General features: G+C 35.8%; 1 protein-coding gene across 3 annotated transcripts in view; it reads left to right on the top strand.

Moving 5' to 3' along the window:
* Window positions 1-22,061, top strand: part of PHTF2 (putative homeodomain transcription factor 2) — a 170,427-nt gene that overhangs the window by 29,314 nt on the left and 119,052 nt on the right. For all 3 annotated transcript variants that reach the window (XM_007504048.3, XM_056799501.1, XM_056799502.1), the window contains exon 2: window positions 6,155-6,234. In XM_007504048.3, the coding sequence (XP_007504110.1) occupies window positions 6,190-6,234 (45 nt within the window). In that variant the 5' untranslated portion in view covers window positions 6,155-6,189. The remainder of the gene's footprint in view (window positions 1-6,154; window positions 6,235-22,061) is intronic.

Here is a 22,061-nt window from a genome sequence, read left to right as displayed (position 1 = left end):
CAACTAGCTCTTAAGGTCAGAACTTTTCTTGTTGCTTGCTGCCTACTGCTAAGATTTTGAAATTAAGAAAACTAGCATAGATATAGCATAGACAGGAATAAGGGAAACCCTCCACCAGGTTTGTGAGGCCTGGCCTCAGTTCCAAAGCTGAGAGAGACTCCAACCTTATTTAAGGACATCCCTCTTCCCTTTTCCATGATACCTCTCCAATCTGAATATCGCAATCAGATAAGTGGACTATCTTTTCTGGGGCATAGAGGGAGCTGAACCTCAGTTCAGTCATCCAATCACAAACGTTCCTTATCAGACCCCTGCGGGGTGACCAAATTCTGGGGAAAGCCTTGTTCCTCAGGAGGGTCCGTATTTACCTGCTCTGGGGCAACTTTGGCAGCAATCCAGTGAGAAGACATCCCCACAGGCTATCATAAGTGGCTCATTTCTTGGATACCCCATTTTGTTCAAAATATAGCCTCTCAGCAGGGGGCATCTCTCTCCTTTGCCTCACTGGCAGCCATATTCCATCTCACCCTTCAACTCCTCCATTCCGTGCTACAGACCTTCCTTATCCCCTGTTCTTCATAGTCACCATCTTTTACTAATAAATATTACACACTACACTGATAAAAGTTCAGCTCAGTAATATTCCTATATATTCCTATATCATACATTCTTTCCCCTTCCCTAATTTGTAGGCACTTTCTTATTCCTAGATTGGTTTGGATAGTTTGCAATCTGGATGTGCTTTTCCTCCTTCATACCTACTTCTTTTCACAGTTTCCCCAAGATCTTCTAGGTCCTTTATGTTTCCAAATGAATTTTGTTATTTCCTTCAATGCCATTTTATGTACTGTTATCCTTATTTTAAAGATGAGGAAATTTATGTGTAGAGTTGGTGGCATTCTCAAAAAACTTCAACTATTAAATACCGGGACTAAAACTTGAACTCAGGGGATTTTAGAATTATCTAGAGTAGCCAGAGAAAACTTTATGGAGGAGGTGGGATTTTTAGATAAACTTAGAAGAATTAATAGATTTTTTGATGAGTAAAGAGCATTTTACCTGGAAAGGAGCATCTTTAACAAAAGTCCCAAAGTGGGAATGATTATTGAACTATAGGGGAGAGAAGCTTAATGTCATTAGGCCTCACAGTAAATCTCTTAACATTAATAGGATAGCTCTGTAGTGCAATGCATTTAAATGGAGGCTTTATTCCACAGCACTAAGATTCTATAAAAGCAAACTTTAAAGTAATTTAATATTTTTCCCTCCAGTCATTGGTACCAAAACCATGCTTCACATTATGCATGAAACATCCCTAATTTAGTTAACAGATAAAGAAAGAATGTAAGTTCCTTGAAAATCAGTATTGCTTCCCTTTCTTTTCTATTCCTGGTGACTCGCACAGTACTTGGTTATGTAATTAATAAATGCTTATTGATTAACTACATAAGCAGAAGATTTTGAAAAGAGGAAATAGTACAAAATAATTGATCCATTGATACCAAAATTGAAGTGTGACACTTGCAGGCAGCTATAGCTTTATGTTTATATCACATAAAAACAACTATATCAGTAATTGATCATGATCTTTGATTCATAAAACAAGAACTTATCCCAGTCTAAGTCTTTTAAAAGATTGACTTTAATATCTTAATTTATGATAGTAAACAGGTGAATCATTAACTCATATCAACATAATCCATAAACCCTATGTTGTAGCTACTTAAGCTGTTATAGAATTTAAGACAAGAAATTCTAAGCTGGAAGGAATATTAGAAGTAATCTATTCTTTTGAAATGAGGTCTCTAAAAAGCCGATTATCTCATGGTTATTGATTTGTATTGCCTGTACTTAAGTGAAATGTCTATTTCACTCTGAATCTGAAGATAATTCTTGGGCATATATGTATTTGAGAATATCAAAACCTTTGAGTAGTTTCAGCAACTGGGCAATTGTTTGCATTTTGTAATAATAACAATTAATTACATATATTGTTTCTTCCTCTTCCAAATTATTTACATATTTAAAGAAAAAAAGGAGAGAAAAACTTCCCTGTTCCTATACAGGGAGTGTTACTGACTTATAGGTGGCATAATAGTGTTGTGGACCTTGTTGTGGACCTCAACAGATTTGCTTGTTAGAATTTGATAGTTCTCAGAAGATTTACTAAGAACATAGAACTAACATCTATGAGATCTATCACAAAATGCTATGATTTCAATTCCTTTATTTTTTGGAGGTGCAAACTTAATTTTAAGTTCTACTTTTGGCGAAGCTTTTAGTAACTGATTATTAATTTCATCATTTGTTATCTTCAAGAAGCTATATGTATAATACATAGGGTATTTGTGTTTTCTGAACCCAGAAGTTAGGAAATTTAGACTTATGACAAGGGATCTTTTTTTTTTTTTAAACCCTCACCTTCCGTTTTGGAGTCAATACTGTGTATTGGCTCCAAGGCAGAAGAGTGGTAAGGGCTAGGCAATGGGGGTCAAGTGACTTGCCCAGGGTCACACAGCTGGGAAGTGTCTGAGGTCAGATTTGAACCTGGGACCTCCCGTCTCTAGGCCTGACTAGCAATCCACTGAGCTACCCAGCTGCCCCTGTCAAGGGATCTTTTTTCTGAATTGCCAGTTGATTTACATGAAGAGTCTCAACAAAAGTATCAAAGTTAAGTAATATTTAATTATACTTTTTAAACACATTGTTTTTATTGAGAAAGCAGTAATTAGCTAAGTTTTAAGTGATTATTAAATGTCAGTCAAATATTCTAAGCTCTAGGGATAACACATAAAAAAGTTGAAGACAAACTACCATCAAGTAGCTCACATTATATTGGGAAAGAAAAAATTACATATAGCATAAAATTCAGCAAAAAGTTAATATATTTTGTAATAAATGGATACTCTGATGTCAGTTGTAACAGAGGGGATACTTGTAACCAAGAGCTGTGTCTAGTTGTAATAATTAGATACGCTGGAGTTGACTAGAGAGATACTAGGGGAAACCTCAGGGTGCCTAGTTGTAATGGAGATACTATACTAGGGATATTATCAATGGGTGCCTATTGATCACTACTGATGGCTAATAGATCAAGATATTTCCTACCCTCCACACTTCACCTCCCAGGTTTCCACCCACTCCTTCCTGTCTCCCTTCCCCTCCCCCCTGTCAGTCAGCCACCTTTCTATGTAACTCAAAGGTGAACTGTGAGGTTTAGAGAAGACATTTTTGTTCTCTTTCTCAAGTAAGGAGGTTTATTGGGGAAGATAGGATAGGATGGAAGATGAGGTGAGAGGGATAGGGTTATCCCTAATCTATAAGGAGGGTTAGGAGGATTTTGGGAAATGTCAGTCCTGTCACAACTGTGACACAAAAGTCTGTCAGGGAGATGGGAGGACAACTTTAAATTTTCTTTCTTCTTCCTTCAAACTCAAATCTCAAATATACAATCAGTTCTTCAGGTTCAACTACCACCATCAGCCACACAAAACCTTCTTTTTGCCTCCCCTCTCCAAAGGCAAGAGAGAGTTCTTCAGCTGTTGGGTTAGCTTCCAACTGCCTTTTCCTGAGAACATTCCATCTGGAATGCCACTTTTTGATTGGCAGATGAGGTCCTTCACTTTCTGTCTTGCATGCATGAAATTCTCTCTTCCTTCATGCCTCTTCCACAATTTCCATGGTCATTTTTGTCTTCATTAGCATTCAATCAATCAAAAAGTGTTTATTAATTACCTTGTCTATACCAGGAACTGTGACACTGAGGATACCATCTGCTTTTCCAAAGAGTTCATATTGCTCAATAATTACTTGGTTCTACTAATTTTTTGACAAGTCTTTGAGTTAGTTTATAGATTATTACTTACTCATTGTTCTTGGATTAATCGACTTTTGCTTCTTTGTATCACCCAATCTTTAGGACATTGTATTATTAGAAGTGATAGTCTTTTTTTAAAAATCACTCTTAAGATACATTACATGAATGCCTGTAACCTTACTAAATAACTTACTAACTGGCATTGAGCCAGGTCCTGGGGAAAGAAAGAAAAAACACTGAATCATTCCTTCCTCATAGGAACCTACATTAGATCAGGAGAGACTATGTAAATATAAGTATGTAGAGAATACTCTCTCTCTCTCTCTCTCTCTCTCTCTCTCACACACACACACACACACACACACACACACATACACACACACAGAGTAGGCGCCTGTATCTGTGAGGGAAGCATCTTAAGACCTTCCTTGGGTAGCTGAAACTGCAAATATAAGTGAACACCTGAGGACCCCATCCAAATATATGTGCTCTCTGTCCCTTTGCTTAGCTCAGCAGCCTCTTAGCCCACCCCCCCCTCCAAAAAAACCCAGCTAAATAAGTTAGAGTAAATGAAATGCATGTGGGGAAAAAGTGAAAGTCAAAGCACAATAGACCCTTGCAGGGTGCAGACTGAAGCTGACCCTTTGTAGTCAAAGAAAATAACTGAAACCTAGGAAAACAGACAATGCAGATGATGGGGCTCTTAGTTACAGAATAATTGAAAAATCAGTACTGAATAGTTAGGGAGGGGAAATCTGGAGTGAGTGTGTGTATATGTGTGTGATCGCTTGCATTTGTGTCCAAGCACATGAGTGCTTGTATATTTGTAATTTTTAAAAGGATTCATTTAGAAGGTAAAATTAAAGGATGCTATGAAGTAGAGTTGAAGAGGGAATGCATTCGAAGTATGCAGGAAAGCTAGTGTATAGACACAAAAGTAGAGATGGGGTATTTTGAGTTAGAGTAGGAAGGCCAGTTTGGCTGGTCCATAGAGTTCAGGAAATTGAGTAACTTTCACTGACATTAGAAAGATAGGTTGGCATCAGGTTGTAAAGAATTTTTAAAAACAAAGGAATTTATATTTTAGTTTAGAGATGATTTGGAGCCTCTCTGGTTTATTGAATTGGAGAATGATGTGGCCAGAGCTGCACTTGAGAGATCATCTTGGCAGCTGTTTGTTAAAAGGTGACTTTGTGAGTAGAGGGAAGGGTTTGGTTGAGGGAGATGAAAATAGAGACAAAATTTGGTCTCATTGATTATGAGAATGAAAGGGAGTGATGAGTCAAAGATAATGTGCAGGTTACAAACCTTTGAGACAAAGAATGGTGGAGCCTTTAAGGAAGTTGAACAATTAGCATCCAGAGGTGAATAAGGTTTATAAGGGTTCTGGAAACCATGCCATGTGGGAAAATGTTCATAGACTCAGAAATTTCTATTCAGAAGAGACCTTAAAGGTCATTTGGCCCCAACTACCTTAATTTAGAGTTTAGGAAACTAAGGACTAAGAGTTATTAAATGATTTGCTCAGGTTTACCCAAGCAAGTCAAGAATCAAGATTCAAATGCAAGTGATCTAGTTAAATTTGAAGAAAAGAAGGTTAAGCTTGGAGATGGGAAAGAGAGAGGAATGTTGGACATGATAGTTTTCTTTAAATAGTTCAAGAACTGCCATCAGGAGGAGGTTTATCTTGTGTTGCTACAAAGGACAGACCTGGAATCAGTAGATAGAAAGTATAGGGAGACAGTTTTCTGCTCAATAAAAAGAAAAATACTCTGACATTCAATAATAACAATAGAATACACTTCCTTGCAAGTTAAAGAATTTTCTGTCATTTGAAATGTTCAAAGCAGAGATGGAAAAACCAGATCTATTGAGGAAGTTTTCCAGAAGAAAGTGGTATATTGGAATGTATGATTTCTAAAACATCTTTTTAGCCTCATGATTCTAAGCAAAAGGTACTTATAGAATTTTTATATTGCAACACTATAATTTGCTTTCACATTGACAAATATGAAACAAACTTAAATATGGAATACTAAAAATTACTGTAAGAAATTCTGTATGTATTTTATGAGTATATTATTGTATCATACAATGTGTTTTGTAGAAGGTATCCTCTGCAATATTGAAGCAGAACCCTTTGTTATTATGGCAACTGATTTCTGTTTACCAAGAAAGCCTGTTGCTAAAATAGTAATGAGGAAGGGTGTAATGTAAGTATAGTCCTACACCCCTTGCTCTGCAAGTAACCAGGGTATTATATGCTTGCTATTCAGACTGCCTTTAGAAGGTGGAAATAAAGTTGTCTCTGTATGTCTTTTTTTCTTTCCTGCACAGCCTAAAATGACTAATGTGTGATCTCACTGGAATAAATGGCGTCCAAAGTGACAGATGCTATAGTCTGGTATCAAAAGAAGGTAAGCTAGTAGTTATTTTAAATGTTTTACTCTTTAAAACATTAAGTTCAGTTACATAAGTATGCATTTAAATTAAGTTTTCTAATTTTGTGAGTGTTTCTCTCATCTCCTACATTTATATAATTTATAATATTATTGAAAATACTTAAAAATGGATTTTTGGAATTTTTTTATTGAAACTCAACTTTAAGTTCAGGATGGTATATAGAAAGCATAGAGGAGAAATGAATAAAATAGTCTTTTCTTTTGTGATATATTACCCTAAGTTCAAACAAGAAAGTAGACTTTAATTTTAAAGTATTGATCACATTTGGAACTTCTGAGATTTAAGTTCTTAGTATAAGAATCTTTAAATACAAAAAAATATTTTTCTACATAAGTATAATGCTACTCTGATAAAGGGACAGATGAACTATTAATAATCAGATATTTTATTAAAATAAAATGTACTAAATAAATTATATAGGACATCTGTCTGCTAATTAAATCTATGGTGCATGATCTAATATTCAGAAGAAGGTTGGAAAAGAAACAAATGATATTTAGACATATAATCATTGAAAGGCAAAACCTATAAATATGTTTGTGTTTTTTATAGTAGGTGTTTTTCAGTAGACTAACATTCTGAATTTTCTAACTGATGTTCAGTGGAAATACAATAATAGAAAAATATGTAATTTGGATTTCTTGATTATACTTGTTTGTTATCATTGACTTAGTAAATTAAATTCTTTCTACCTAAAGTAGAATATTTTATTGTTCTGTATTTAATGTGCTAAATAAAAATAATACCAAGCATTATTTAACTTGTTTCCTTAAGCTAATGCTTAATATTTAGTTTTTAATACACATAACCTATAAATCAGCATCAGGTGTGGAAGACTCAATCTTATTTAGTTGAGGGAACCATTGAAATTGCAGATTCATTGACAAATCAGGTTTGAAATTTCAAGAAAAAAGTTGTCAAGTATAATTTTAGATTGTCTAGTGAAACTCAAAAGTAGGTAAAAACAAAATTCTTTTCAAAGATGATATAAATAGCATTTCACAATGTCATGTCATCTGTAGTTATAGCAGGCTTTCATTTGACATTTTTAGGTGATTCTAATTTCATGGGAAAATATATTTCTACTTCTAATAAGAGTTTGAAAAATGAATTTCCTTTATCAGATTATGCCTAGTTTTAAAATTAGTATACAGAGACATTACATAAGCTTACATGTTTATCTCTAGCTATGGTGGCATAAATGAACCAGAATTTGAAACCCCATATTGAAACAAAGTAATTTTCAATGTCTAACCTTTTAGAAATAATTGGGGGGAGGGTGTTACTGTGGGTAATAAAGGAAGTAGTATGTTTTTTTATTTATGTTGGGATATTGAGTAGCCAGGGGAGGCATCACTTGTTTAGTTACTTTTGAGTATGAAAGAAAATGCTCTTATTCCCTGTGGAGGTGATAGTATATCTTAAGGGGAAGGGATCTTAGGAGATTTGAATGTTTGAATTAAAATATAATTGTAGGGTTTTCATTGAAAATATGATGTAAGGGATTTGTTATAAAAAATTGTGGAGGTTATTTTGTGATGGTGAGGTTTCAAGTTAAAAATATCATACTGCTGGAGGGCCAAGTCAGGGTAAAAAAGGAAATGACCCATAGTTATCAGGTAATAAAGAGGTAGCTTCCATGTCATGAGATCAGTAACAGAAAGAAGATGAGTAAGATACAAAGAGCTTGGGAACTTAGAATAGTAACACTGGTGATCAAAGACTTTTGAGCTAAAAGGTACATTTGAGATTCTAGTTCAAATTCCACTACCATCTCCCCTGATGCCAACCTCCATTTTATACATGAGGAAATGGAATCTTGGAGAGGTCATGATTTTTCTAAGACCATAAAAAATAGCATGCGTTGGAGACATATTTTAAGCCCAAGTCCACTGGCTCCAAAGTCTGTGTTCCTTCCATTAGATCATGCTGCCTCCTGAACATTATTTTAATTTTTTTAAAGCATTTCAATTATAAAAAAGAAACATCAAAATTTTACTTCTTGCTTAACTCACAGTAATAGAGAGGCAATAGAAAGAGCATGGAGGTTGAAAGATAGTGGATATTGTCAACGAGTTAAATAAAAAATATTTATTAAGTACTTAATATATTATATGCCCTGTGCTAAAGTCAGGGAAGGCAATTAAAAGCAGAAAACCAGACATTTTCTGTCCTCAAGAAGCTTATTTTCTAATGGGAGAAGATGACACAAAAGAAGCTGAAAAGGGGGAGGGAAGATGAAGTTATTCAGTGAGGGTGAGAGAGAAGGGGTCTATTATAGAGAAAGTCTGGTAGCGTCAGAAGTATGGCCTGGAGAAGAATGATGACATGGCTAACTTGGGCCTCCTCCTTTAACTGGAGGTTCTGGGAGGGACTAGCTAGTCACAGGGAAAGAGGCCAGAGTGGAAAGGCCACTTTCATGTGTGAAGTTTAGGGTTAGGGTAATATTGTAGGATGAAGAGGTTTCTGAAGCATTGTGGGTGAAAAGTCCAAGAAAGTTGGAAGTGCAGTCTGGAGTGTTCCTGTTTTGGGGGGCTAATGAACACTAGCAGTTTATTTTTTTGTCACAGCTATAAAGAATGAACATGAAAAATAAAGAAATTTGGGCCAATAAATAACCCTGAGTATGATTGGTTTTTGCCTTCTAAAATACAAGTAATCAGTGGCCTTATTTGTAGAATGAATCTAATATACTGTGATGATTAAAATAGTGGGAGTCATAAACTGGGGCAGATAAAAGAGTGGTTGGCTTAAATTGTGACAGCAGAAAATATGGTTTCAAGACAGTGTCTTGTTTTAAATCAAATATAAGTTGGTCGCCAGGGAAAAATTCCCAAATATTAAATATACCCAAGTCAGCTGTGTTTTATAGAGATTTTAATTAATACAAATGAGGAATTAATGAAAGAGAGAGAGAGAAAAAAAAAGGAAATAATGAGAAAAAGGGCTAGACCAGCCTAGGCCAGCATGAGCCAGCCTAGGCTGAAAACCCTAAGAGAGAGATCAGTCAGTCTTTTATCCACTCACCACAAGATTTGTCCAAGCAAGATTCTAGTGTTCAGAGAGAGACACCAGCTGCCTCCTCCAATTCAGCTTTTCCCAGCTGAATCTCCGGAGACCTCCTTTTAAAGGGAATTTTCTCCTATGTCACCTCCCCTAAGTTCTCACATCTACCAATCACAGTAGACGTTTTTCCAAAGGACAGACCATTCTTAATTCACACCTGAGTAGACTTAAACTTTTGATTAAGTTCACACCTGAAAAACCTCTGAGTAAGTTTCTCACCTCTTTGCTCCTTATAAATTCATAAGTTGCCTGACCTTTATAGGTACTTAGCACCCTTTTGTATTATATCTAAAAACAGGCAGGGCTTAAGAACTTTTGCCTTACTATAAGTATGGGTCTAAGTATTTTTCCTTGTTCATCAAGGAGTTTCTTCCCCTAAAGCATGCTTAAGTAGGGGTGGAGTAGAGGTCTCACATTCCTGATCTAAGTTCCTTCATTGTTTAAAATGGGGAATGGTCTTAACCAAATCTTATGAAGTAGGGTCTCAGAAATTTTAAGATTCACAATACTAAGCCTGAGACTGAGTAACCTGAATAGGACTGATAGTTGTCCCAACTATAAATAGTCCATCCCACTAAATCCCTTCTTATAAGAAAGATTAGTCATACAATAATATATTTGTGCCAGACTACAGCAAACAGAGTAGGGAAAAGAGGTAGTAATGAAAGAGAAGTAGTGAAGAGTGGGGAGGAAAGCTGAGCCTTTTATAAAAGAAAACTTACTCTTTTTTTTTTTTTAAAAAAGCATTATGAGGGCAAGAGCAATAGATTTAGGTATCTTAAAGATATAATGGGCATCTTGAAATGGAGAGCAATAACATTTCTATTTTCAAATACGATGGGAAATGCTGAAAATCTTCAAGTTTTCATTAAATCATCTTATACAAAAAACAATTTACCTGTTTCCCCCTTTCTATAGGAAATGTCTCATCTTTGACATACATTAGTTTTCCTTGCTTCCCAGGGTGTCCTAGAACATTTACTTTTTGGGGGAAACAAGATGATATTTTCTGCCTTTGCTCTCTTGTAAACTTCATGATCTTTGAGTCTTGTTATTGGTTAAATGGGATAAGGAGCATAAGATTGGAATGCTCATTTCCCCAGGTTGATACTCAAAATTCATTAAGAGGAATTGGGAAGGTATGTTATCTGAGAACATACCTTTGCCCACTTGGACTTAAGTAGACACTTGATAAATTCCTAATTTGCACACCTCAGTAAATGGCAAAAAAGGGGGAGATGTTTAAAACTACATGGGTTTTGTAGATGAATAAACATTGGTATGGCTTTAAGTATGTCAAGGGAGTTCTCGATATATCTAATTTACTTGAACATTGCCAGGGAAATGGTCTCAGGATGTCCTCTTAAGTAAAAGTACAAATTGAATACTAACCTATATTCTCGGAGCTGGGGTTCCTTAATGGGGGAAAACTTATAATGCATAAAGATCCTTATATTAGGGAGAAGAAAGAGCTTCAGCTTTGAATATAATTAATTTACATTTGTATATGAATGTATTCTCCCAACTTTCTATTGAGAAGAGCTGTGCATTTCAATATTTGTTCTTTAGCACCAAGGTTACTCATTAAAATTAACCTGAATTTGGTTGCCTTTAGTGTTGTTTTTGTTTATATTATTTGTGGTCATTTGTGTTGCTCTATGGGCTCTGTTTACTTTGTTCTGGAATAGTTCTAATAAGTCCTATATTTCTCAGGTTTTCTCATATTCATAATTTTTTATAGTGTAATAATATTCCATTACACTCTTCTGCCATAATTTTTTTAGCTATTCACCAGTTGATAACATTGATTTCATTTCTACTTCTTTAAAAACTACAAAGAATATTGCCATGAATATTGTAGTATATATGGCACTTTTCTATCTTTGATATCTTTGGGATACATGTTGTTACTTCACTTGTCACTCCATATCTAACTTCTGAACCCATTGCTATACTGAGACTTCTCTCTCAAATCTTACCAAAGATCTCTTAATTACTAAAGCTGGTGATCTTAAGCCTCATCCTTTTTGGAATTTTCTATATCTTTTCTGTATATTTTGAATTTCATTTCTACCAGGAAGGAAAGCAGGAGATGGGAGCCAGAAGCTTGACTTTTTGCTGTCCTCAGACAGAGGAGGTCCTAGGCCAGAAGTATATCTTAAATATAATTAGTAATATAATAATGAAAATAATTAATTATATCTTAAATTGTGTTAGTCTGGGGGGACATGGTTTCCAGGTTCGAGCTAAACTTCTGATCATGCTGTTCATTAATGGAGAAAGGAAGATACCATTCTCTGTATTGAAAGCTTGACTTCCTTACCACCAAATTCAGTTTGGCAATGATCTACTTCTTGGATTCCTTTTTCCATCCTTGGTTTCTTTAACATTATCTTGACAGCTACTTCTCAGTCTCTTTGACTCTCTTGTCATCTGTTTTCTTCATAAACTTTAATATTTTTAAATATTTTTTGGCTCTCTTCTCATCTTTGTTTCCTTACCATCTTCTCCTCTTCCCTCCCTTCACCATGCCTTCTCTTCTCTTTGTAGTTGCTTTTTCTTAGAGGGATGCCTTGGGAATATTGGGAGCTATTATTCTTTGTTAGTTAAATAGTAGTGAGTGAGTGCTCACAAAAACAAGTCCCTGATGGGAATAAGGGAAATGAGAAGAGAACATAGCACACCTTTGGAGTAAAACCTTGCTTTACTACCTAGCAACCTTCTTCAGGACAGCTGAACAAGTAAAGCTAATTAGCTACAGAGGAATGTTTAAATTAATAAAGTCTTTCTCGCCTCATTAATTATTAAGAGTTAAAATATGGAAATACTAAAATCCTTAGCACTTTGATGTTGATTTAATGAATATTAAGCAACTTAAAATTCTTCAGAAATAGACTTTTATTAGTGTGAAGAATGTCACAAACATTTAGTTTAGTCATTCCCATTTAATTATTAAATAATATAGAAACTTGGTCAGTACAGCCTCTTTATTATAGTCTCTCTGCTTTTGACTGGGAGAAATGGAATCTAAGTAGACAATCATCCATCTGTAGCAGTTAAAAATTTAATGTCTGAATATGGAAGTAATTGGCAAGCTATTTATATGAGAAGGTATGAGGAACTCCTTCAGACATCAAATCTTTATCCTTCAAACTAAGTGTGGATAATCCCATTTGATTCCAGAAGTGGAATGCATTTACTTGCTGCTATCTTACAGTCCAGTCAGTCAATAAATATTTCCTGTAGTAAGCTATTATCATTTGTCATACACTCTTAAGTGCTGAGGATACAAAGACTGTTCTTACTGTCAAGCCAGTGAGTGTTATCTCACTGTCTCATGTAGGAGATAGCATGTAAACAGCTATGTATAAACAAGCTCAATACAGGATAAATTGGAGATCATCAACAGAGAGGACTCAAACATTAAAGGGGATTGGGAAAGACTAATTGCAGAAGACGGACTTTAGCTAAGAACTGAAGAAAGCCACCTGAATAGAGAGAACATTCCAGGAATGGGAGACAGACAGTGAAAACAAAGTAGAAAAACATCACCAACACATTCCCTCCCTTCCCTCATTCCATTCTCTAAGGGAGACCTTCATTCGTACCTGTGGAGAAACAGGAAGTAGGAACCAGAAGCTCGACCACTCTTCTCTCCTCAGAGAGAGGAGGTACTAGGTCAGAATTATATCTACCTTCTCCCTTAAATAGCATTAGTCTAGGGCCCTGTTGTCAAACCTATGGTACATGTGCCAGAGCATGCCAGAAAGGGCTGCTCCCTTCTGCCTTTCCATGCATGCCTGAGGACATTTCTCCCATCACCCACCCCTCTGCCCAGCAGCCCCCCTGTCTGGGGTAAGGAGGCTGAGGCTCACATGCTATGTGAGGTTTGCAGGTTGGGCACTTGGTCTCTAAAAGATTCGCCATCACTGGTCTAGGGGATGTAGTTTCCAGGTTAAAGCCAATTCTGATAATGCTATTCATTAATGGGGGAAGGAAGATGCCACTCTCTATAGCAAAAGCTTGACTTCTCACCAAATTCCAATTTAACAATGAATACATAATGGTAAATAGCAAATAAGCCCATTATCCAAGTGATAGGAAAACAGAAAATAAAAAGTACATACCAGGCAATAAAGAGTGAAGGAACTCTCCCATTAGGATTGAAGAAACAACTCAACCAAGTGACCAGATCTCAACCACGGGGAAATTCCCTAAAGTTTCTAGCGAAGCAAGCCAGAGATAGGGACATGATGGAGTCTGCTAGCTCTTCTCATGTTGTCTTCTTCCTGGAGTCTTTATTTTTCCTTTAGCAGCCTGAAGTGTGTTTAGGAGGACCTGAAGGGAATTCAGAGCCTAAACAGACTGCAGAACCTAAAGAAGGCTAAAGAAATTGGAACCTTCCTCTCCCCCACTCTCACCAATTATGCCTTGAACCTAACATAGGACATGTACTAGAGATATTACCAAGGCAGAAGAAATTACAGAACTTATATTTATGAATTTAGGCTTATAAAAACTTTACCAGCTTCCTTCCCAATACTAGAGCTAAGATCCTTGCTATAAATCTTTGGTCATCATCATTCTATAACCTAGGTCAGTAATGGTGAACCTTTTAGAGATAGTGTTGAGCCGGCCGCCCACCCCTGTCCCCCAGCCCAAGTGCCAGTTCCCCCACTCTCCTCCTTACCTCTGCCAGGGGAAGAAGGAAGGGCTCCCACTGGGTGATGGGCAGAGGGGCAGGGAAGTAAAGAATGTACTCAGGGGGCATGGAGAGGGGGAGGGGAACAGTTCCACCCCGAGTCCCTTTCTAGTAAAGAATTCTGGTGGGCGACTGCAGGGTTGCCCACAGAGAGGGTTCTGAGTGTCCTTTACACTATAGGTTTGCTATCATGGCCCTAAGTTCTGATAAGGAGAAAGGAATAAATATGACAGTTAAAAGTTGAGCTATACATATTTTGAGTTGATCAGAAAACTTTATATGCTTGTTCTAAAGTTGTATTATATTTTTTATTTTAATTTTTTTAAACCTTTACATCTTAGAATCAATACTGTGTATTGGATCTAAGGCAGATCAGTAAGGTCTAGGCAGTGAGGGTTAAGTGACTTGCCCAAGGTCACACAACTAAGGAGTGTCTGAGGTCAGATTTGAACCCAAGACCTCCTGCCTCTAGGCCTGGCTCTCAATCCACTGAGCCACCTAGATGCCCCTACCTAAAGTTGTGTTATATTCATTAAGCAGTACCCTATTAAGCAATGACCACCTGAAGTATCCATTTGAGGAGGTTGCTATGTTTTAGTGATAAGAGCTCTACTACATTTAAGTCCACAGAGGCTTATTGCTATAAATTTATGAAAGAAGCAAACAGAAGTAAGATTGAGAGTTGGAAGCTTTAATTTAGCAAATACTATCTAAATAGAGAATAGAATAGGTTAGGAAATTGAATTTTCAAAAGGGCATGCTGAATTTTTCTATGGTAACCATTTTCAAAACGAAATAGAGATCCTTACTTAACATTTGTATAGTAAAATACATGTAGTTTACTTATGTAGGGAACCAAATATTATTTGAATAGGCCTGTGTATTTCTAAATAAATAAGCTTCTCATTCCTGTTTGGAAATGGAAAAGGAATATTTTAGGATATCCTGGAAACTAGTTTCTAAAACCTGTTTCTTTCCATTGTAAAAGAGTTCTAAATAGAGACATTAGTCAAGGGTTTGCATACCTGCCAAATATATCCCAAATTTCTTGCAGACTTTTAAAATATAAACTGAGTAACAGACGTCTTAGTGGTGAAATAAGTTGGTAGGTTGCCATTGCCAGTCTAAAATTAACCAGTGGTGTTAAGCAATTGTACTAACTCCAAATAGGCTGTGTCTACTTTTTATTAGTTTTTTTCATTCATTTATTACCTACTTGCTTTTGTAGCAGGTACTATTGGAGGTGTTGGGGGATAGGTGGGAGGTGAAGTGGTCACTGTACTCTAGGAAATTGCATACAGATATATTTTATTTACAGATAAAAAGCTACTTTTAAAAATCCTGTCCAGAGGACTAATTTAGATGCTAAATTGCTATTTGCAAAGTAACTTATGGTGTTATTTTGACAAAATATCTTAAATTTAGCAGCAACTATTATTTGTTGACATGAGAGGAATTTTCCTCCTTGGAACTTTCCTCCAAACTTTTGGGTTCTGAGGTAGGACAAACAATTTATTTATTTAAATTTTTGAATTTTACTTTTTTTGGCCATGTAAAATAGAAAATTATGTAACTTACAAAAACAAACTATAAATATGATTATTAATTTGTAAGGATTTAGAAATATCTTTCGTAAGGGCAAAATTATTGTATATGGGAGTAGAATTATGAGGGCAAGGATAAAAGATAGTAGAATATTTTGTGGAAAGTGAGGGGGAAGCATTTGATTTCTCAGGCAATCTTAATAGTTTATTTCTCATAAACATAGTTTCCTTTTATTTACTAGCTAGAAATCTAGAAGAAAGAAATATTCATGATTCTTCATGATGAAACTAAATTCTTTCCAGTCAGTGAAAACAATTTTTAAAAATTAATTTTTTAAATTGCCAAATTATGTTTTAAAACAAAATAAAAAATTTAGCAATAGGCAGCACTGATTACCCTACTATGTATAATACTCCTGAACAAGTAAAAGGCACAGAGTGATCTCATTATAACAACACACTGCCTTATGCTTCAATAGTAGGGGACTGTGAATTTCTTATAGGTTAATATTAGTGTTATTCAATGTTTTTAATGTTTTGTTACTCTTTAAAGTTATAGTTTTAGTAATTGGGCAAATTGTTGTTTGGTCATTATCATCACATATACATCACTTCACTGAAAATTAAAAAAAATATTTTAAAAAGTAATTTTAAAATACCCTTACCTTGTATCTTAGAATCAAGACTAAGTATTGGTTCCAAGGCAGAAGAATAGTAAGGGTTAGGCAGTGGGGGGTTAAGTGACTTGCCTAGGGTCACACAGCTAGGAAGTGTCTGAAGCCAGATTTGAACTGAGGACCTACTGTCTCTGGGCCTGGCTATCAATCCCCTTAGCTACTTAGCTGACCCCAAGAAACCCATATTTCTTTGAAATCTTTATTCTCCTTTCCTTTGGTGCAATAACATTTCAGTACATTTGTATGCATAATTTTTCCACTTTCTCCAATTGAAAGACTCATGATTTGTTTCCAGCATTTGGCTATTAAAAATAGTTCTGTTATGTCTTTTCTACTGACTCCTGTTCTAGTCAAACTGGCACTTGATACGAGTTCTCCTCCCCTGTGCTTCTACATGGAATGCACTCCTTCCTCATTTCTGATATTCTGACTCACCTCTGGTACCACCTCTTAGGGAAGGGTTGTTTTTTTGTTTTGTTTTTTGCTGGCCTCCCTAGTCTTGGTTTTCTCCCCTTTATCTCTTCAAATTATATTGGGATTATTTGTGTACATATTACATCTCCCTCCCCGCTTTTGAATATCATTTTCTTGAGGGCAAAGACTTTTTCATTTCTGTACTTTAATGTAAATATTTGTTGAGTTGAATAGGATTTTTGTCAAAAAACCTCTTTTATAGTGGATCAGTGGGATCACTGAAAGGATAAAGCAAATTTTTGTGATTTTTCTTGTATAATTCCAAATTGGTTTCCTAAATAGTTGGATCAATTCATAATTTCTCCATTAGAGGAATATGTCTTTTCCCTGACTGCATTCTAGCATTTACTTTTTTTTTACCTTTTACCATGTCACTTAGAGGATATGAATCAATAGCGTGAGAGTTGTTTTAATATTTCTCTGATTATTAGTGATTTTGAATACTTTTTAAAAGATGATTATTTGCAGTTTGTATTTCTCTGGAGAACTATGGTAGTACTGGTATTGGTAAGATCTAGCACTATTTTCCCAATATAGATTTACTCAAAGGTTGAAAGATTTCCCCATTATATCCCTTTGTATCTCTGAGAGAATAAAATTATATTATGGCAAGACTTTTATTTCTTTTTATGTAATAGCTTTTTTGGCAAAGTTGGCAGTGTTATTATATTCTAAAGATTGTCTATGTACCCCAGGAACTGCTATTGTTGAAGTGTCAGACAGGAAAGGAATTGCTTCTGGCTTTAGTCTTATTCCATTACTTGAACTAACTGTTGAGATACAGTTTACAGAATCTTCTTCACTTGAAATGACTTTCTGAATTATTGTCTGGGTCAGGCAGTCTTTGTATAATAGGCAGGAAGCCTTTTTTATTTAGAGTCTGCTGAGGTGAATTAGTCTAGACCTGCCCATTATGGAGTCCAACTCTCTACTGGGTAATAAACAATGTAATGAATTGTCTTTGTAGTATCCACCCCTTCTTGGATGATTAATCCAAGATAGCACTTCAGTTTCTATGGAAGGAAGAATTATTCTCAAAAATTAGTTTAGTTTCTACATTGTATTGCTTTTACCTAAAGACAGCATAGTTTCTAGCTTCAGCTGAGCTGGAATCTTGAACTAGCTATAACGGCCCAGATTCCCATGTGGCTTGTGCTTCTGGCCTTTGAAACTCTTAAGGTCAGAAACTTCATTTTCTGAATCTAAATTAGAAAAGAACTAAAAAGCCAAGGACCCAGGATTGTTTTTGGGGGGTTATATTAACTTCAGAATAGGAAGGCCCCATGACTTTTACTCCCTTTCTTTCACCAAAAGCCGAGTGTGAATAAATGATTGAACTTGCTCCTTTGTATGGTAATTAAGCAAAAAGAGATGGCTGGAAATGAAATTAGACGCTTTTAAAGATTCTGGCAGTTCTAGCTATGCATCCTGCTATGGGATAAAAAAAAGGCTCCTCCCAGCTCGGTGGTTGGCCAACTAGAACCAGTTACAGAATGTCCATGCATGCTCTGGTGATCTCAATTCTCCTGAAACCATCTCTTTAGTGACTTCCCTGTGGGAGAGCCACTTCCCCCTACCCTCTCCCCTAACTCACCTGTGTCCTAGAGGTATTATTGTAGGGATGGAGATCTCATTGTGATTAGAAGTTATTTTTGTAATTATGACAAAATGCCAGTTGTAGAAAACACTTTAATGCCATTATATTGGTACCAGGAACAGCTCATATTTATAAAGCATTTTTCATTTTGTAAGGTCATCTCATGAGAATATTTCTATAAGATAGGAAATGTAAGTATTGGATTTAGGTTTAGAAGATTTCATTTCATATCCCCACTTTGCTGCTGCCCAGAAAAAAAAAAACCCTCTCAGAAAAGAGACTTTTGTTGTGGACTAAGTAGAATCCAGCTTCATTCTGGGGGAAAACTAGCCCCCAAAGTAGAGTGGTCAGCCTTTTTTTTCTTTCTCACTTGCTTCTGATGCCACCACCTTGGAGTAGAACATTGGAGGAAAATCTCCAAAACAAATCTTAAGTATGGCTCATACTGAGGGTCTCCTCAAAAGGACATTAATGGGGTTCCTTTTAGAAAAGGGACTGAAAGTACAAAATAAACATCAGAAGGAGAATGACTGCTTCCTTTGCTATAAAAAATGTTAATATCCAAGACTCATGAACTCCACATTAATACTTTAAACATGAAATAACAACTAATTGTAAAACAGTTTGTATAAATGATAAACATATTTTTATCTCAGATTTTTATTTGAGCAATTTGCAAGATTCATATCTTTAGGATAGCCAGTAATGGCCTTTGAGTCCTTTCAGGTTCAGAATGATCTCAATGGTCATCTAAGAACTTGTGTAGTAGCAGGAAGCCCCTCTTGTTGGGTGACTAGTGCAGACTGAGGAACCTAGAAAATCTGGAATATATTGGGAGGTCTCTAAAGAAGTTCTTCACCTAGGTTTAAAACCAGACATCCTAGGGTTTCAGTGTGTTCATGAACTTGGATGAGAAAAACAATTATACTGCCATTTTCACTAACTTTTAACTGAATTTTACCAATTCATTCAATTATTTTAAAAACATTATTCTGAAATTGGGTCCTTAGGCTTAACTGGGCTGCTAGAAGGAGTCTGTGACACAAAAAAGTTAAGAACCCCCAATCTAAATGCCAGAAATATCTATCAGGATTGCTGTTTAGTTACTTGTGTTTTGTAGAGGCAGCTGAGGACTTGAAGTCAAATTTTAAACTTATCGGGGCAGCACATATTCCTCTTGCCATTTGTTTGTAGACTCTGTTTCTGCTGGAAAATTCTTTCTCCAGCCCTCACTACCCCTGAGATCTTAGAAGGTCCAAGGGAGAGCTGCCAGAGTAACAGAAACAAGTTCTCCAAAGAGAGAGAGGCTTTGTAACCTACTGAGGGAGTTACCCCCCTTGTCCCAGTTGCCAGTTATCTTCAGTACTGCTCCAGTCGTTGATACCAGTGGACCAATTAGGAGTTGTCAAGGAGCACATGTCCCACAGAATGAAGCTGTAATAGAGTATGCTTAGCTTCATGGGAGATTCATCAATCCATTTCCTTTGCATCTGTCAGATTTCAGATAACTCACTTAGCTTTATTGAGCTTCAGTTTCCTCATTTATAAAATGAAGTTGGACGTGACGATCTAAAGTCCTTTCTGACTCTAAACACCATGATCCATATTATGTATTAGAAACCAGAGGTACAGAGAAATTAAATGAACTATCCAGTCATATGACTAATAAGCTGGATCCAGTATTCAAACTTTTATCCTCATCCCAACCTTACCTTAGTTATGGTAGCTGCAATTCTGAAATCCTCTTGAAATATTTCAGATAGTAACCAAAGAAGATTCCCAGCTCAGGGCATTTGTAGTTACTGATGAAAGTTCTCTTTTGCCAAAAAGCTAATGCTAAAGAATCAGAATTACAGCATCCAAGAGTAATTTACTCTCAGGTATTTCTTAGTCTTTTTAATTTTAATTTTAGCATACCTTGTAAAAAGGAAGAAACTGTCCAGGTACTCATTCATATTTAACTTTCATTTGTAGTAATTGATCAATAAGAATTTTTTTTGGCAGTGTTAAGTGGTGGTGGCTCAAAATAAAAAAGCAAAAAAAAGAATCTTACCTTCTAATAGGAGGTAATATCCCACTTTATGATTTAGAAAGCTCTTTCCTCACAGCACCCCTATGAAGTAGATAATATAAATATTACCATCTCTATTTCACAGATAAGGAAACCTTGTTCTCTATTAGACACAGTTTATTGCACCCATATCAAAATGCAAAGGATTGGAAGCTCTGGGACTCAGGTCTTTTAATTATGGGTTATTCCAAGGCCCTATTTGTACCTTTAAACAGCAATGCTGTGTCCTACGTGCTTCTTTATGCAAAAGAGTTTCACCTAACCAACAGGGACATTCATTTTCTTGGCATTTTAATTATTCCTTGGAAAAGATACTCATTATTACTCCTAATACTATTTACAGTTGAATTATCCAAAACGAGAATACCTAAAAGATGTTGTCATGTTGACTAGTCTACATTATAATGACAAGTTAGTCTTTGAAGTATGTTTTGAAATAACAAAGCAGAGTGTCTTCCATGATAGGTACTTAAAGAATGTATGTATAAATAACTTACATATATATGAAAATTCTTCTTTTCTCATGCTCAAGTTGCTAGAATATGAGGGAAAAAAAGATTCTATTTAAGGAGGATCTTCTATTATATAATTTACTATAAATAAATACTTTTCTTTCCTTTTTTTGTGCACTAAATACCCCAAAAAGGCACATTTGATTTGATTTCTTATAAAATCTGGTGACACAAGGTAGATATGAACTTTGATGGGTTTGTTGCTTTGTTGTCTGTTGACATAACAGAACACAAAACCAGAAGCATCAAATTCTCTGTAGAATTGTGAATCTGCATTTCTCTCTTCTTTCTTTTAAAAAAAGGATATAGTAAATTTTATATTTTATTTCAAAATGCTCTTGCTTGCATGTGCTTCCTCTGAACTTCATTCTGTTATCTTCTCTGCACATAGAAATATTTCATTTGCTCTTTTTATTTTTGGCATAAGTACTGCTCAACACCCCTTTCCCCCCTCCAAAGATAAGTGAGAGAGAGGAAGAGAATGGGAAAAACTGCAAATCTTTGCAATAAATGAATAAACAGGAAAACCAGCTTAACTGAAGCAGTTTTAACATCCTGAGGGAAAGACAGGATCCAGCATGTGCCAATCTAGTCAGTCTACCACAATCTCCACTACTACCACCATTTGACCTTTGTTTTTACCCAGACTCTGTTAGAGACACTTAAGAACACCAAACCAAAGAACCTTGGAAATAACAGTATCTTCCAGACCACCAGACTTGTTTTCAGTTTAGCCCCCATATCCATCTTTGAGGAAAGAAATCCTTGTGGAGAAGGAGACCCACCTTCCTTATCACTGCTAGAAATAGCTATTCAATAACTGCCACCAACAAGAAGATGAAGCACAAGAACTCTGGAAGTGGCACACTCCCTTTCATCATGAATAAGAGTCAATAATTAATAATCACATATTATTGACCTAATGTGGCCTACTGTCAGGAACAAAAGAAAAAGACATTGCCTGCTGTAAAGGAACTTTTAGTGTAATGGGGGAGGCAATAAGCAAACAGATTTTTACAAATAAGCTATATCCAGAATAAATAGAAAATAATTAAAATAAGGAAGGCTAGAATTCAGAGTGGTCAGTAAAAATATCCTTTAAAATATGAGATTTTAGTTGGTACTTAAAGAATCCAGG

The sequence above is a fragment of the Monodelphis domestica genome, chromosome 5 (assembly GCF_027887165.1).
Source record: "Monodelphis domestica isolate mMonDom1 chromosome 5, mMonDom1.pri, whole genome shotgun sequence".
Taxonomy (NCBI): domain Eukaryota; kingdom Metazoa; phylum Chordata; class Mammalia; order Didelphimorphia; family Didelphidae; genus Monodelphis; species Monodelphis domestica.
Note: the sequence above shows the minus strand (reverse complement) of the source record. Positions and strands in the feature narration are given on the sequence as shown.